This window comes from Calonectris borealis, chromosome Z (assembly GCF_964195595.1).
Source record: "Calonectris borealis chromosome Z, bCalBor7.hap1.2, whole genome shotgun sequence".
Taxonomy (NCBI): domain Eukaryota; kingdom Metazoa; phylum Chordata; class Aves; order Procellariiformes; family Procellariidae; genus Calonectris; species Calonectris borealis.
The window spans coordinates 49,941,521-49,956,114 of NC_134352.1; the positions used below are offsets into that span (position 1 = coordinate 49,941,521).

General features: G+C 41.2%; 1 protein-coding gene across 1 annotated transcript in view; it reads right to left on the reverse strand.

Annotated features, from left to right (window-relative positions):
- ADAMTSL1 (ADAMTS like 1) overlaps window positions 1–14,594 on the reverse strand; it is a 461,995-nt gene that overhangs the window by 39,698 nt on the left and 407,703 nt on the right. The window contains exons 18-21 of the mRNA XM_075137804.1: window positions 10,986–11,165; window positions 8,919–9,072; window positions 6,483–7,623; window positions 683–810 (exon numbers count right to left, since the gene is read on the reverse strand). Of these exons, the coding sequence (XP_074993905.1) occupies window positions 683–810; window positions 6,483–7,623; window positions 8,919–9,072; window positions 10,986–11,165 (1,603 nt within the window). The remainder of the gene's footprint in view (window positions 1–682; window positions 811–6,482; window positions 7,624–8,918; window positions 9,073–10,985; window positions 11,166–14,594) is intronic.

Here is a 14,594-nt window from a genome sequence, read left to right on the forward strand (position 1 = left end):
CAACGAACCTTGAAGAAGTTGGATTCATGCACTACCTCCCATTTCCCTTGGTTTTTATTTGGGTGAGTTTTCTTTAGAACTGAAATCTAAAGTAACAAGGGATATTTAGTCTGCTTTAGAACTCAACCGTTACTGGGGAAATATAAACGTAGAAGTTAATTTTTTGTGAAGCTCTATTTGCCAGCAATTGAAACCGTGTCAGCCATGCTTGTGCCAAAATGGATCGAATATGATACAGGGCTTGATCCTGCAAGGGGCTAGCTCTTCAGCTCTGGTATTTTTCAGGCATGCCTAACGTACACCTGAATAAGTCCTTCAATCAGTCTGTTAGACTTGAAGAGATCAGCGGTAGGTTTAAAATGAAGCATACATATTGGGAGGCTTGGACTGCCCTACGCATAGAGGCTGTGATTAATCAGGATGAGCACTGTCTTGAGAACACGTCAGATGCAGTGAGGAAAAGCATTGATCTCTTGAGAAATCCACAAATCTCATGAACTCTCTGTGAAAGTTGGACTATGCCTCAGGTTTTTCCAGAGTTCACAGTGTTCACCAGTGTACCTCTGTTGACCCACCTTGCCCACCCAGCACCCACAGCCGTCTGTTCCCCCATAAACCATTTCTGTCCAGAATCACACAAGTGGCAGGGACCATCCTGCAATCACAGACAGTGACCTATTACCTGCTAGAGTGACAGCAATGGAGACAGAGTCAGATCCCAGGGCATTGGACGCATTGCAAGCGTAGAAACCCACATCAGCTTCCACAGGCGCTAGAATCTGCAAGGAGTCATCAGGCTGAAGTAACATCCTGGAGTTAAGCAGAAAGATGTAATAGTCTCTTAGTTTATGTGAGCGTGAATATGTTTACTGGGATTTTTTCAGGTTTAGGTAATTTTTTTACAGTTCAGGCCTTTAGGTTATGTTTAAATATCTATTAAGAAATTTAAAGTCTTATATTGAGACTGTGAGCTGTGATTACTTAAATTTTAGTTTCATTCCCAGAGAATAAGACTTCTACTGCTGATTTGTGTATTAGAGAAAGGTTGCTGAGTACTTCTGCCCATGGTTTGTGAACCTCCTCCTCTGCGGTGTCACTTCCTGTATGATGTTGAATGAGTTGCCTAGCCTCCCTGTCTCCCAGTTCTGCAAAGTAGGAGTAGCAATAGTGAAGAAAGAGCCAAATTATTGCAAGGGAAAAATCATGAAACCTGCTGGAACTAGGCAGAAAGAAGTGAAGTGAACCACAGGCTCAGTGTAAAGCCTGAAATAGGCTCCAAATTCTTTGATTGCTGGCAGTTTGTACAAACTCAGCAGTCTGGTTGCTCCCCTAATAGTCAGTGAAGACAGAAGGGAATACTCAGCTCCTCCTTGGGCTGAACCAACTGTTTCTTTCCTCTGCCAGTAAGAGGAGCCTGCCATGATCTCAGTGTACTACCCATGATTAAATGGGATGAATATGGCCTTAGAGCTCTCATAAACTGCTTCTTTTCACAGTCTGGTTTTGCAGTGGTATAACTGCATCAGGTCCTGATATATACCTGTTTAAGCAAGAATTCAGTCCATGGATTCTTGTCAATGCTTATGTTCCCTTATTTTCAGCATAGTGGATTTCATGATTATTGTTCCTTTCTCTTAATTTTTTAGCTGAAACTGTTGATAAAATCTAATGATAAATTACGTTTCTCATCAGCAACTTTCAGCAGCTGTTTTCTGTAAACTCTTAGTTGAGGCTGTGATTGACAGTGACAAGGGTGAAAGTGGGGGAGGGATACGCCTGTAAAACACATGCAATAAAAGTCTGCTCACAGATCCTGGAATTGATGAGTTTCTTTCCACTCCCACCCCCCAGTGAAAACTGTTGTCTCATGGACCAAAAAGCAGCAGATACTTGATCTTGCACAACACTGTGGGTGGTAGATCTCTAAAACAAACCAGATTAGGGCCACCCATCAAAATCTATTATAGGAAAAAATCCAGAGTTAAAACTCTTTTTTGACCCTTTTTTGAGTAATAATAGTAATAATTATTAATAAAAGGAAAGAGCTGCCTTTTGTCAACCAAGTTTTGTAAGTACCTAGAAAAATGCACCTTTGCAAAACAAACATTAATCATTTTTAAGTTACATCTTTGCTTGCACAGCAAAAATCCCCAATCGTTGAAAGAATTCCCTCCTCACTTCTGCTTTCAAGGATCTTTTCTTTCTTACCACTTAGTCATAAACAGGGCAGACTTCTAGTTAGCCACTGCTAACAGTGCCAACAACTAACAAATTTCATTACTTACAAAACTAGTGTTAGCATGCATCAGCATCTCACACGTAAATTTTTTAGTTTAACACTGACTGGTTCAATCTCTACACGGAATTCATGAGAGCTTCAGAATTTGTCCCAAGTTATACCAGCGTATAACGGTTAAAAGTTGTGTGTTCTGCCTCCCTGTGTGCAAATACAGTATGTAGGCTGATCAGTCAGTCCTACATCAAACTAATACCTACAACCCCCTAAAAATTTTTTTTAGAAATGTTTCTGTCACCTTCAGGTTGAGGAAAGAGCTTGCTTAGTACTGCACCTTGTAGAACACAAGGAATCATATTTGTTTGACATTAATCAACTCTGCTGATGTAAATCTCTCTTTGTCAGTTTAAGTCACCTCAAGATCCAGCACAAATATTTTTAGAAATAGAAATAGGCCAGGTAAGTACCTGTCTTTAAAAAGAAAAACTCCAACACAGCTCCATCTTCCTATTTTTTCAACACAATTTTTAACGTCCTTCTATAGAAACAACACTAATGCCCTCTTCTTTTCTATAATTCTTTCTGTTATTTGTGTGTCACAATTTGGCATAGAAGTTTTTCTTGAAAGCAGATCTTTTATTATCTCTCTTTGTATAAAATGATTTTGGCTGGAATCCCTATTTGCTCGTAGATTGCTATTTTTGTTAGGTATTGAGTTGTTTGTCAGTGGTGAAAAAAATACCAGCTGTAGCAATTCTTTCTGCCAGCAGCATGTCTTCAGAATCTTGTTTATGGACTTAAAATAATACAGCTTAATGTTTAATCAGTCTCATCTCAGTTGCTCCACACTGCATTGTCTCCAAGACAAAAATGTGTTGTACAGGACCTATATCAGTGACTAATTCAGATGGCACCTTGCAAACACCTACTGTTTACATTCTGCTTCACGTCCATTTATGAAATACGTTTCTGTTTTAGAAAAGTTGAATTATCAAGTACCAATGGGTTCCCAGTGATGGAAATTACAGCATACTTGGAAGGCTTACTAAACAATGCATAAATCCCTCGAAGATTTTTCACTTTTAAAATTGATTCCTAAGGAAGTTAATCTGAATTTTCTTTGAAATAAAACATTTTCCATCATTTACAGAAGTCTCCAGACTTTGGTGTAGATACCAGCAGGCTCTGAAACTGCACTCAGAACCCATGCTGGTGTTAACCTTAGAAGAGAGTATGGACACTCATGTTAAATATGCACTCAGGCTGAATATACAGACTCAAATCAAGGTTCTTTTACTGGAACCACACAGATATTTTCAATTGCTGCAGCTTTTTGTGTCATATGTTTTCATTCTATTGAGTAACTGAAAACCAACACTTTTTTGAGGCCTGTGTTACATCTTTTTGTGACAGTACCTAGACTAAAGCTAAAGAAATTAATTTTTGCAAGTGGAGCTATGTAATAGGAGTCATAAATATTTTTAGGTGGATGGCACAGTTCATGGAAGGAGGCAATGGGAATAAACCCATTTATTGCTACGTCACTGGTCCAGACAAAATCCACAGCCGCAATGCATGAAAGAGAGTGCCTTTATCTCAGTATTTGGTATACAATACAGATAGCTATCACCCAACTTAAAACCAGCAGCCCCCACTCTAAAAAACACAATACAAACCAGGTACAACTGGTATCTCAGTATACTCAGTAAGGCATGAGCTGAGGGATTTCAGCACAACTCTCTGACCTTCCTCACCAGAAGTATCTCTCTTTGAAACTGGTAGAGGAAGGCCCATCTATATTAATTTTCTTATTCCCATTAAGACAGAGGTAGGCTGGAAAACGGGTTTCTCTTCTCCATTCAGTGACTGGCGGAATATGAAGAAGACAAGATGCAGAGCTGAAAGAGCTCAAGCACACCAAACACTGCATGCAGATGGCCTTGCAGTTTACAGCAGTACACTGTGAGAGTGCTTAAACTGCATCTTTCATTTACACAGCTGACTGGCAGCCAGCAAGAGCATTCTGAGCCAAAACCAGAATACTGCTTTTAAGAACCCAGCAAAACATCCACAACTCAATTTTTATATGCACCATGATTTTTAAACTTCCATTAACTCCAAAGTTACAGATGCTGAGTATCTCTGAAGCCCAGAGCACTGCTCACTTCCTCCCCCACCCTCCAACCTGGAGGAACCGTAAGTGATGAGTACAGGAGGAAGTTCATAAAGTGGAAACTGCCTCAACCTTTAAAGAAGACTTGTCAGTGATTAACGCTACTAACTGGCAAATGAACTGTACTTCCCTGAGTCTTTCCGGTAGAAATTCTGAGCTCACATAGCTGCCTGATAATTCAGAAATACAACACAGCATTTAATACTATTTCAGCCAAACTGAAGGGAAAAAAAAAGGTTGAAAGACATAGTAAAATTGAAAAAAAAGAAGCCCAAACTAAAATTTCAGAAATCGGAAGACTATTTTATTGTCAGCTAGATGAATCTGCCTGTCGCTACACCATGGCTGCTTATACAGTGTGAGATCAACTTGTAATTTTCTCATGAGTATAGTGTCCAGCATTAACCACATGTGGACTTTATGCAACCTCCGTTCCCTTTGAAGCATGCCACAGATATTACAGTCATTTCAAGTAGAGAAAAAAAAACCCTTAATGGCACAATTCCATCAGGATGTAACCACTGGCAATGAAAATCTACATATGAAACTCTTGGGGGGCCATGAAGATATTTTCACAGGAATATGGCCAAATAAAGGGATACTATAGGCCCAAGTATTGATTAAGACTGCATGTCATTTCCACAAGAGAGACATTCCTGTTCTTGGTGTCCCCTTCCCCTGCAAAAGCTACCATTTTTTGTGTGAAACCTAATATACTTACTAGCCTTCAGACACATAAAGAGAGACAAAACCCAGCAAATCCAGTACATTACAGAAAACAACGATTTTGGAGTGATTCTGTTGCCAAAGTGAGAAAGGACCTAATAAACTAGTTGTGTAATTATGCAGAAGGAGCAATTGTACCTAAATCAAGACTTTACTGGATGATCCACAGGCACCACACTGGAAATTAATTTTTGCCTTGACTCCATCTTTTCTCATTTTCCAAGCTGACCTTATGACTAAATTCAGATGTCTTGACTAAGGTCAGTATCTTGTGCAGAAAGAGCTGCTAGCGGATCCCTGGACTGCTTTGTTGTACTATGTTGGTTAATATAACTGCCTCTTACACTCTCTGCCTATCCTTATATACCACTTTCTCACAGAACAGAATCAAAACATAAAATCTCAAGCATACACATGAGAAAAATGTATGTTATCAACACAGCTAAGCATATAACTAACATTGACAATAATCTCTTTTTGCGTGCTCTTGCACACAAACGAATAACATGGAGTGATAGCCAGGTAAAGGCTACCCGAAGGAAAAACAGCATCATTTCTGTGGTACACTGATAAAAGCATTTTAAGCGTTACTCACATTCTCAGGCTACACAGGGGGCCAACACACTGGAGTTTGAACAGACGAGGATGCACCAATTCACATCAGAAGACTAATGGTTAGAGATCAGTGTATTGAGATGACACCATGGTTGCAAATAGCCATGAAGTATGGTTCCACAGTTTCCAGCCTCTATCAGAACATACACAGGGACTGGTGATTGTAATACCACCTGAGGTTTATCCTGGGGCAGTTTTACACACAAATACAAATGTGGAAGGCAGAAGCCTCACTTCCTCCATCTTCTGCTACCACAACCATGTCAGACAGACCCTGCTGGAGCACTGTGAGAAATGCAATTCAAATCTCCAGAGGATAATAATAATAGTAATAATCAATAATCAATGTGTGTATCCGAAAACCAATCTTCATAGCAGCAACCTGCACCTTCTGATGGTAAAATACACTAAGGTCCCAGCCTCCCGATGTGGAGTGTTCTGTTGACTGCATTAAGCACTTACCTACCGTAGTACTTTAGAAACTCTTCTTTTTACTTACTGAAACAGAAGTAAAGCTCCTGTTTGCCACACCACACTGATCCAGCATCCAGACCTTGCTGAAGAGTTACAGTGCTCTGTTTACCACTTCACATGTGTTAGCCCTTCTTTCTGCTATGAAATCAGACTACAGCAAAATATGGTTTTGTCCATGGGACTGACAGGCAGTAAAACATAGAAACTGAAGAGTCAAAATAGCAATTATTTTCTTAAAAGTTAAATAATATATTTTACCTATCATTGTATTTCACCTCCTTTCCATTCTTAGCCCAGCTGATCGTGGGCTTTGGATTTCCCACCGCTTCACAGTGAAGCAGCACGCTCAGTGTACCACTGGCTAGGACCACCGTCTGTCCCAGGTGGGTAACAACCTCTGAAGCGGAAAGCTGTTGTGCTGCTGAAATCTTTCGGAGGATGGCAGGCTTTTGATGAGGTCTGCGCAAGCCATTTGCCACATCTACAGAGGTGGGAAGGAATGCTTCAGCAGATGATGTCCTCAGAGAGCTGGTAAATCCAGAAACGTGTCTGTGGAGAGGGTACTCCACCGAGGTTGAATCTACTCTTCGCCTTGACGCTTTGAGGACAGATTCCTGATGCTCCAAGTGGCTCTTGAAAACCTCATGAGCAAGATGCACAACCAGCTGCTCAGTGTAGACATCTTTAAGCTCCTCAGGCTGTTGAGACAAGTTCCTTATAATATCATCCAAACGTTTCTGCTCTGTGACCATAGTTAATGGCAGGCTATACTCCCGGCTCTGGTCCTCCTCTGAGGATGCGTTTCTCTCTGTGGACTCCTGGACTTCCCAGGACTCCAGATTTTCCCCTGGCCAGCCCCTGTGCTGTAGCAGCCTTGAGACAATATCGTCATACCAGCTGCTGGGGTCAGCAAGGTGCCCTCGCTTTTCAGCCTTGCTCCCATTGAAGAGAATCCCATTGATGTGTTTCTCCTGTGTTCGCAAGGCTTCATTTAAGCTGGCTTTTCTCATGGCCTCTTCCTCCCTAATTCCAGTTGGCTGCCCAGCAATGATCTTCTTGTTGCTTCCAATTAGTTTAATTACAAAATGCTCCTGGACTGGCCCTGCTGTGCAGGTGTATGTCCCCGTGTCTGAAGGCTTCAAACGATGGATTTTCATGTACCCGTAGGACGCAATGGTGATGTGAGCTGAGCTGATGAGCCTCTTGTCATCCTTCTCCCAAGTGATCATTGATTTCCGGAACCTCCTTGTAGGGCATCGGAGAATAACAGAGGTTTTGGGCAGCAGATAGGCATACCCACCCACAATAAAGTGTAGCTTCTTCTGCTTCCTTGTCTGGATGTAAACTTTCTTTACGGCCATAATGAGAGGGCTTTGCTTATAAGCCGGCCTGTTGTGCCCTGAAATATCATTAATACTATTAGTATGTGATACCATTAAAAAAACCAAATAGTTTACTTTTGTGCTGGCAGCATGTGACCCATTAGATAGTAATAGGAGAAACTGGCCACCAGCTGCTGAACATTAAGTTGAAGCAATCAAAATAAGTGGAATAACAAGAGGCACTTTAGGAATGCAAAAGTAGTCCTGCCCAGGGCACATGCAGAAACCAAAGAGCCAGGGACAAAAGCTTTGTGGGAGGGAGAAAACTTGAGTGGAAATGTAGTTCTTGTTGTTAAAGTATTTAAATGAAGATTGTTGCTTAATAAATATATTGAAAAGACAAGTGTTTACCATCCAAACCCTCAAAGGCAACATGATCTTGCAGCTCACAGAGGTAAGGAAAGTGAAAGTGCTGCTGCTTCAGGGAGTAACGCTGACCAGAACAAAACTAGGCTTAAAAACATGGTAAATACTATTAAAGTGCACTAGTTCAGTGTGTCCTTCCAGTTTCCAGCTCTCTATGACAGATATCTTTGTCATGAAGCACTAAATAAAGCAGCATAGGTATATTATTAGTAAATACCACGCAACATTTGGTTCCAGCTTTGGTTCTCAATGTCAGATCTTCTTTTCTCCCTGACATACCCAACATTTAGCGGTTTCAGAGTTCATAGTCAGCTTTAAGCCGAAGCTAGGCTGACTTTCAAACTTTTGGATATCCAGTTGGCTTACTGCAAGAGAGGGAAGGGCATACAGAGAGACTACTGCTCTTGTGAAGGGCAACAATTAATGCATGAAATACCAACATAAAATACATCCAACTTATGTTGCATGGTTCATTAGAAATCCCAGGGCAAAAGGGGTGACATGATGAAATAATATGTTTTTAAACGATCTTCAGCAAAATCACTTACCAACCATTTTCTTTGCAGTTGTTCTGGCAGAGAGTTTCTTTGCAGCTGCCCTCAGGCTGCTGTGCTGTATCTCTGAGCCTCTACATTCCAGTTGTGAAATTTAGATCTAGATTTGGGTCAGAATTTTGAGCCAGTTCTTCCTGAAACTAGTAGCTCCCTTCCAGCACATTGGCTCAGACCCAGTTCCAACAGTAAAATTTATAGCCCTCATTCACTGACTTGCCTTATTGTTAAACAAAACATACTTGTTCACAGACAGAAAAACTCAGCAGCAGCAGCCACTCTGCAGGACCGAGTAACACTAGCGCAAGAGAAGGTTATGGAACAGCATGGATTTCTTAGTGATAGACATCCAAGCCCCCTTTCCCCAGACACTCCCAAGCATCTTTTCCACTTACTTGCACAGGTGCCTAGTGCACAGGGCCTGATCAAGGATGAGAATGGCAAAGGTGGGCATAGTGAGGAATTGATGATGACAGAACCCCCAGTTTTCGTAATCTTTCTGCAAATGGCATTTCGACTCTGGGTGCCCTCTCCACAGCTCACTGAACACTAGGAACAGAATGAGAAACATTAGGAAGAAGGTGTATTAAAAGCAAAAGGGTGCTCCTTGTCACACACACCCCCTCACCTCCCATATCCACATTGCATACTCATACCGTGGTACAGCTTTCAATATATTGCAGTGGAATAAAGCAAAGCAGCACCTGGCCATTCAGTTACAAACAGTGCACGCACAGTAGCGAGATGAAATATCAGGTATTTTCTGTCCTCTGAGGCTTTGAATCTTCCCACGCTCCCTTTAGCACTTTTTTGTCCCTGTAATGCTACAGTACAAAGTTTGTCTGCTCTTTGTTTCTATACGTCTGTGTCTGCCTGGCTGGAAAAACTTCTATTCATAGCCAAGAGCAAACCACATTGAGTTGCACTTCACAGTTACATCCTGTTCTGCTGAAATCTGGACTAAACATAATCTTTGAGCTTCACTGTTGCAGATCTGTTAGAAATAATAAATGGATGAGTGTTTCAAATACCAATGAGCAACCTCAGCCTCATAATTACCACACATGGCTTATACATAAGAGTATAAATCCTCTAATACCAGACTGTGGTGCTCGATACACAGGTGGGCATTGTTCGATGGAGTTCAGCATGCCTATTTTATTTCATATTAATGTATACGGCATCACAGAAAGTGAGAATAGAGGCAGTGCCATTGCACTGGGACCCAGGCAGCAGTCTGTAAAGGTGCTGGTAAGTGGGTTAAGTGCTGTAAAGTTGGTAGCACAAAGGTACACATGCACTTCTGTTACATGTAGGTGCACACATGTGGTAATGGGAATTAGAGATTAAGTGCGGGGGAAAAAACACACTAAAGGTAAGAAACGCAAAAACATGGCAGCCTTCAAGTGAAATGCGGAGGAGAGTGTAAAGTCAGAGCATGAATTTGATTTTAATAAGTGCTAATATGCCAAAATGTGAGTTGTACAGATGTCAACATAAACCATGTAGCAACTTCTTGTGAAGGAGGACAGATTGGGTACGGAATTACTATTTTCACTGCCAAATGTGTCTCCTGGCAGCTGACTTCATGAGAACATCCGATTATTTGAGTAAAATGTCAAGATAGATCAACATATGAAGGGTGCAGGTGGGACAGCTCTGTGAGGTGACAGGTGTTTCTTTCACGATTAAGACAATTTCCACTTCCTTCCATGAAAAAGAACTGGGAAAGCGGTGGCAGAGATTGCAAGATGGGGAATGATTTTCATGCTTACTGGCATTAAAAGTTCAAATTATATTTTCAGTTATACTATCATAAATATAAAGGGAATTTTTCTTAAGCCATATAGGGCCAGAAAGGGAACCTGGGGAAGTGCAAGAGACTTCAGTAGAGTGAGTTTGTTTTGCCATCCCTAAATTGAAGGAAGGAAGTAGCTAGCTATCATTACAAAAGCAGTGTCCTAGAATGAAAGAGGCTTGGTGTCTGTAACGATGTGCCTACAGCAGACTGCAGGAATCCCTCCCTTCTCTTCATCATAGGGAAAGGTTGGAGAAGACCCAAGAGGAAAAGACTATTCACATCAGAACAGCCAGGCTTTGGGAAGAAAAAGCATTTATCTTGGGGGAGTAAAGATTGTTTTTGTTGATGCCTTGGATGAACATAAGCATAGGCATGGACAGAGGCAGGGATTTGTTGTTTTGAGCATGGCTTGTGTTTATGCCAGAAGGGAGGTCTTAATGGTTTGGCTGGATGGCTAAACCACATCTGTGGAGGCAATCTCCAAAGAGGAATATTGAGCTAGTGATCACATCCCCTACCAGGATGGTAAGGACAGATTACAGGACAAAACTGGGCGTAACATACTTTGTGCAGTCTGAGCTCATTGGGCTCCTTTATCCCAAGTGACCGAGGAACTTCATCGCCAAAACCAGCACAATACTCGTGCATACAAATAACATACCTGTGTCCAGTCAGAGAGAAGCCACTCGTTGGGACAATCCTCGTTTTTGCAACCTTGTTGGGTAACTGGCCTTGGCATGGAGCAGAAGGTTTCTGGCAGCTCTAATAGGCTTCCATCTGCCAGGCGCTGCTTACAAAGTGTATCTCGCTTCTGGACACCACCACCACATGTCTGCGAACACTGTGGGAGATGAGAGTCAGCCACCTTGTATCACACTTGCACCATAGCAACTTGCAGCAAAAATTACTTGTGAATTTGGGTAGAAATCAACACTTAGTTTTGGCCAAATAGAAAATATTAAAAAAATTTCAGAACATTTTTTAAAATGTCAAAAATATTTTGGAAAGTGGAAGCAGCTTACTTTGCTAATGTTTAGATAAACTGCTTCAGTGTTTCTGAAACTTTCCATTTTCAGGCATTTGTACAAAAGACGTGGAAACAATGGGTCAGAATTGCAGTATGGAGGCTGTCCTCTCCTGTAACCACCAACTGGAAGATGAGACACTTGCACATGATGTGGAAGATCTAATGTCTCTGCCTGAGCTCTGACTGCGCTACCAACAGTGCCAGAGAGAGTGGAAAAGTCTTCTCCAGCAGTAGGTGATTCAAGACCTTCATTTCCAGGATTTGATTATACATGTTAGATAACAGTAGCTATGAACTAAATAGTTAGCTTGAACTAAATATTCAAATTTAGCTTGTTAAAAAAGGGTTTGTATTAGCAAAAAAAAAAACAAATGGAAATTTGAGAATGTGATAAATAAAAATTTCCCCAGTTTATCACTTTGTTTTTCCTTCCTTTTGTAATTTTCTCATTTCTCATTTCTGACCTGCATAAGGTCTATTGCTAGTGCAGCTCAAAACTTAACTGTCCAGCTCAGAATTCCTGTCCTTGAAGACTTCCTGCATTATGGCATTTCTCTGATTTTTAATTCATGCGAAAGCTGTATATCAACTGCAAACTGCTATTAGTTTCAGTAATTGGTTTGTAAGATTAATATAATAAACCATTAAATATCCATGCAGCCCTTTTATATTTATGGCTGTCGTGCCAGCAGTGTGTACTCTTTCCAAAAGGTAAGGAGGAAGGTTTATCTGAGTCAAAGTAAATTGGAATGATTAATATTCAGAGAACCCACCTCCCCTCTCTTTTCAATATAAATATCCCTCTCTGTATCCATCTTCTACCCAAGCAAGGCAGGAAATTTTGAACAAGCAGATTTAATAACTTTCCTGAGTCTTTTTTGTAAACTTGGTTGCTCAGCCCTTTTTCATGAGGATCTTTTTCCTGAGGCTGGTAACATGCTCCCAGTTCTTCCGCGCAGTCCAGCCAGCGCAAGTACTTTTCTCCCTTCTCCTAGCAAAGAAGAAGGGGGAGCTTGCACTACACTGACATGACTAGGAGTTGCTTATAGCTTGCAACATGGAAATTATGCCTGAGAAGCAGAAAACCATGCGAAGAAGTATTAAAACTTATACTCAAGCAGTTAAAAAGGAACTGTTTTAGAAAATCTTGCAGTTGTGAAAGGCCCTTCTCTTTTAGACAGGGCAAGCTGCATAAACTTTAATGCTAGCCTGATTATTTAGGATATACATTTTCCCTGAAAGACAGAAAGGAAGTGCAGAAAGCCATATTTATATTCAGTTTGGTTTGCTCTCTAATGAGTAAAAATAGCTTTTGTCCTACTTACTTAGAATGCTACAAAGCTCAGAGTCTTAAAAAAAATTAAACAAGTAAAACAATACTTTAGTTTTCAACAAAAGCAAACATTTATCAACCTTTCATTTGAGGACAATTCATTCCTGAGGAGAGAGTAAATCAAGAAAAATATTATTAAAAGTATTATTTCAAGATTGCTTAAGGACTGTCATTGTATACTAGAGCCAAAATGGGTTAGGCACTGTATGAATACAACAAACCATGTTCCTTCTGTCAATCAGTCAAATCCCAGGAAGTGCCCCTGCCCTTACATCACCAGCATATAAAAGAGTAAGACAAAACAGATCTTTTCTTACTTCTTGCCCTGCAGTCACTTACATAGCTTCGTCCTGTGAGGAATAACTTGCTACTCCACACCAAGCTCTATTGCTAAGTGCCAGAGAGAGCCAAACGCAGTAATGAGATTCCTCCTTGTCCATGGGAATGCTCTTCTAGGACAGTCCTGGATTACTGTACTGGAGCTGTGCCTATACCTGTATTTCACCTATGGAGCCTTCACTACCCTGGAATCTTTGCTGAATTTTCTCTAGTGGAAGCTTCCAGCCCTCACATTTTTCCAAGAAAGGGGGTAATCAATGACAGCAACATATGCTTGTGTTTATAGGCAATATGAAACAGTAGTTTTTAGAAGATCCTCATTCGGACACATCCCATCTGAATAATGTGCTATCTGTCTTTGCTGTCCAGAAAGATCTCACAGCACCGTTACAACAGAGAAGGGCACTTGTCACACAGCGTGATTTCACCTCACTCACACAAGTAGGTAAAGCATGGCTGTTTGAACTGCCTCCTGATGTTCTTGCTCCCCACAGCTTCTGAGCAGAGCCAAGCCCGATATCCCCTGACATTCCTTTACAGGGGATTTGGGACTTTGCCTGGGTCACAGAGTGGCATCTACCCACATTGTTGCCCGGTTATGCCTAGTTCAACAATTAGCTTAAGCAAATGTGAGGCAAGGCTGACACCAAAGAAGACAATCTATACATCCAATTCTGACAGCCAGTTATTCCTGTTTTTGTGCTGCCTTTTCCTATGTGCTGGTGTAAGCATTTGTGTGGCTGCATAGTGAATCAGATTGGAAAATTAGTCTAGGCTAAAGCTAATTATATTTCTGGCTAGCTTTAACCAGCCATTAGGCAAGGACCACTGCATGATTGCACATCACTTCTGGAGATATGAGGGAGTGGGTGCTATAAGGGCAAGAAAGAGATCCCCTCTGCAGCTATTTTCTCCTTTGGTAGAAGTGCTGGCATATGTCATCCTAAACTGCTGGTGGAACTGTGGCTTTGGCCTCTCTCACAGCAGTCATTGCTTTGCTATCTGTTCTGCTCATACAACAATCTGTAAAAGATAATTAACACAAAGAATTGATGGTCACCGTTGAAAGCAGAGAGGGAAAGCAGACCGTCTCTCTGCCTCAGCACATGCCTATGAGCATCTACGCACATGCATACAATGCACAGGATTCAGGCAAAACCACCATTTCCATTGTTTGGGATGCAGGGAAGCTGGTCTCCTTTCAAACTTGTGGAAAAAAGGAAGATATTAATGAAAAATAAAGGGCTAGGCAACAGTCACTCAGCATCATAACTGTTACCAGTTTGGGGCAGTAGCTTAAAGTTTGAAAGGATGTCATTTTATGGTCAGTCCTGCTTACAGGAACAGTTGAGGAAGGGGTTGATCTTAGGTCTCCTATGTGGTTTAGTTTTGCACTGCCTTCTGCTCAAGGTGGTGGGACTACAGCAGTACACTGTACTTACAGTTTTGGCCGTACTCTCAAAAATGAATTCTCTGCTATGACGCTACAGTAAGGTAAAGCATCCGCAAAGGGAGTAAACATTTTTCTCTCAGCAGATCTTTCAGCTGCTTTCTAAGGCCTAACACTTGAA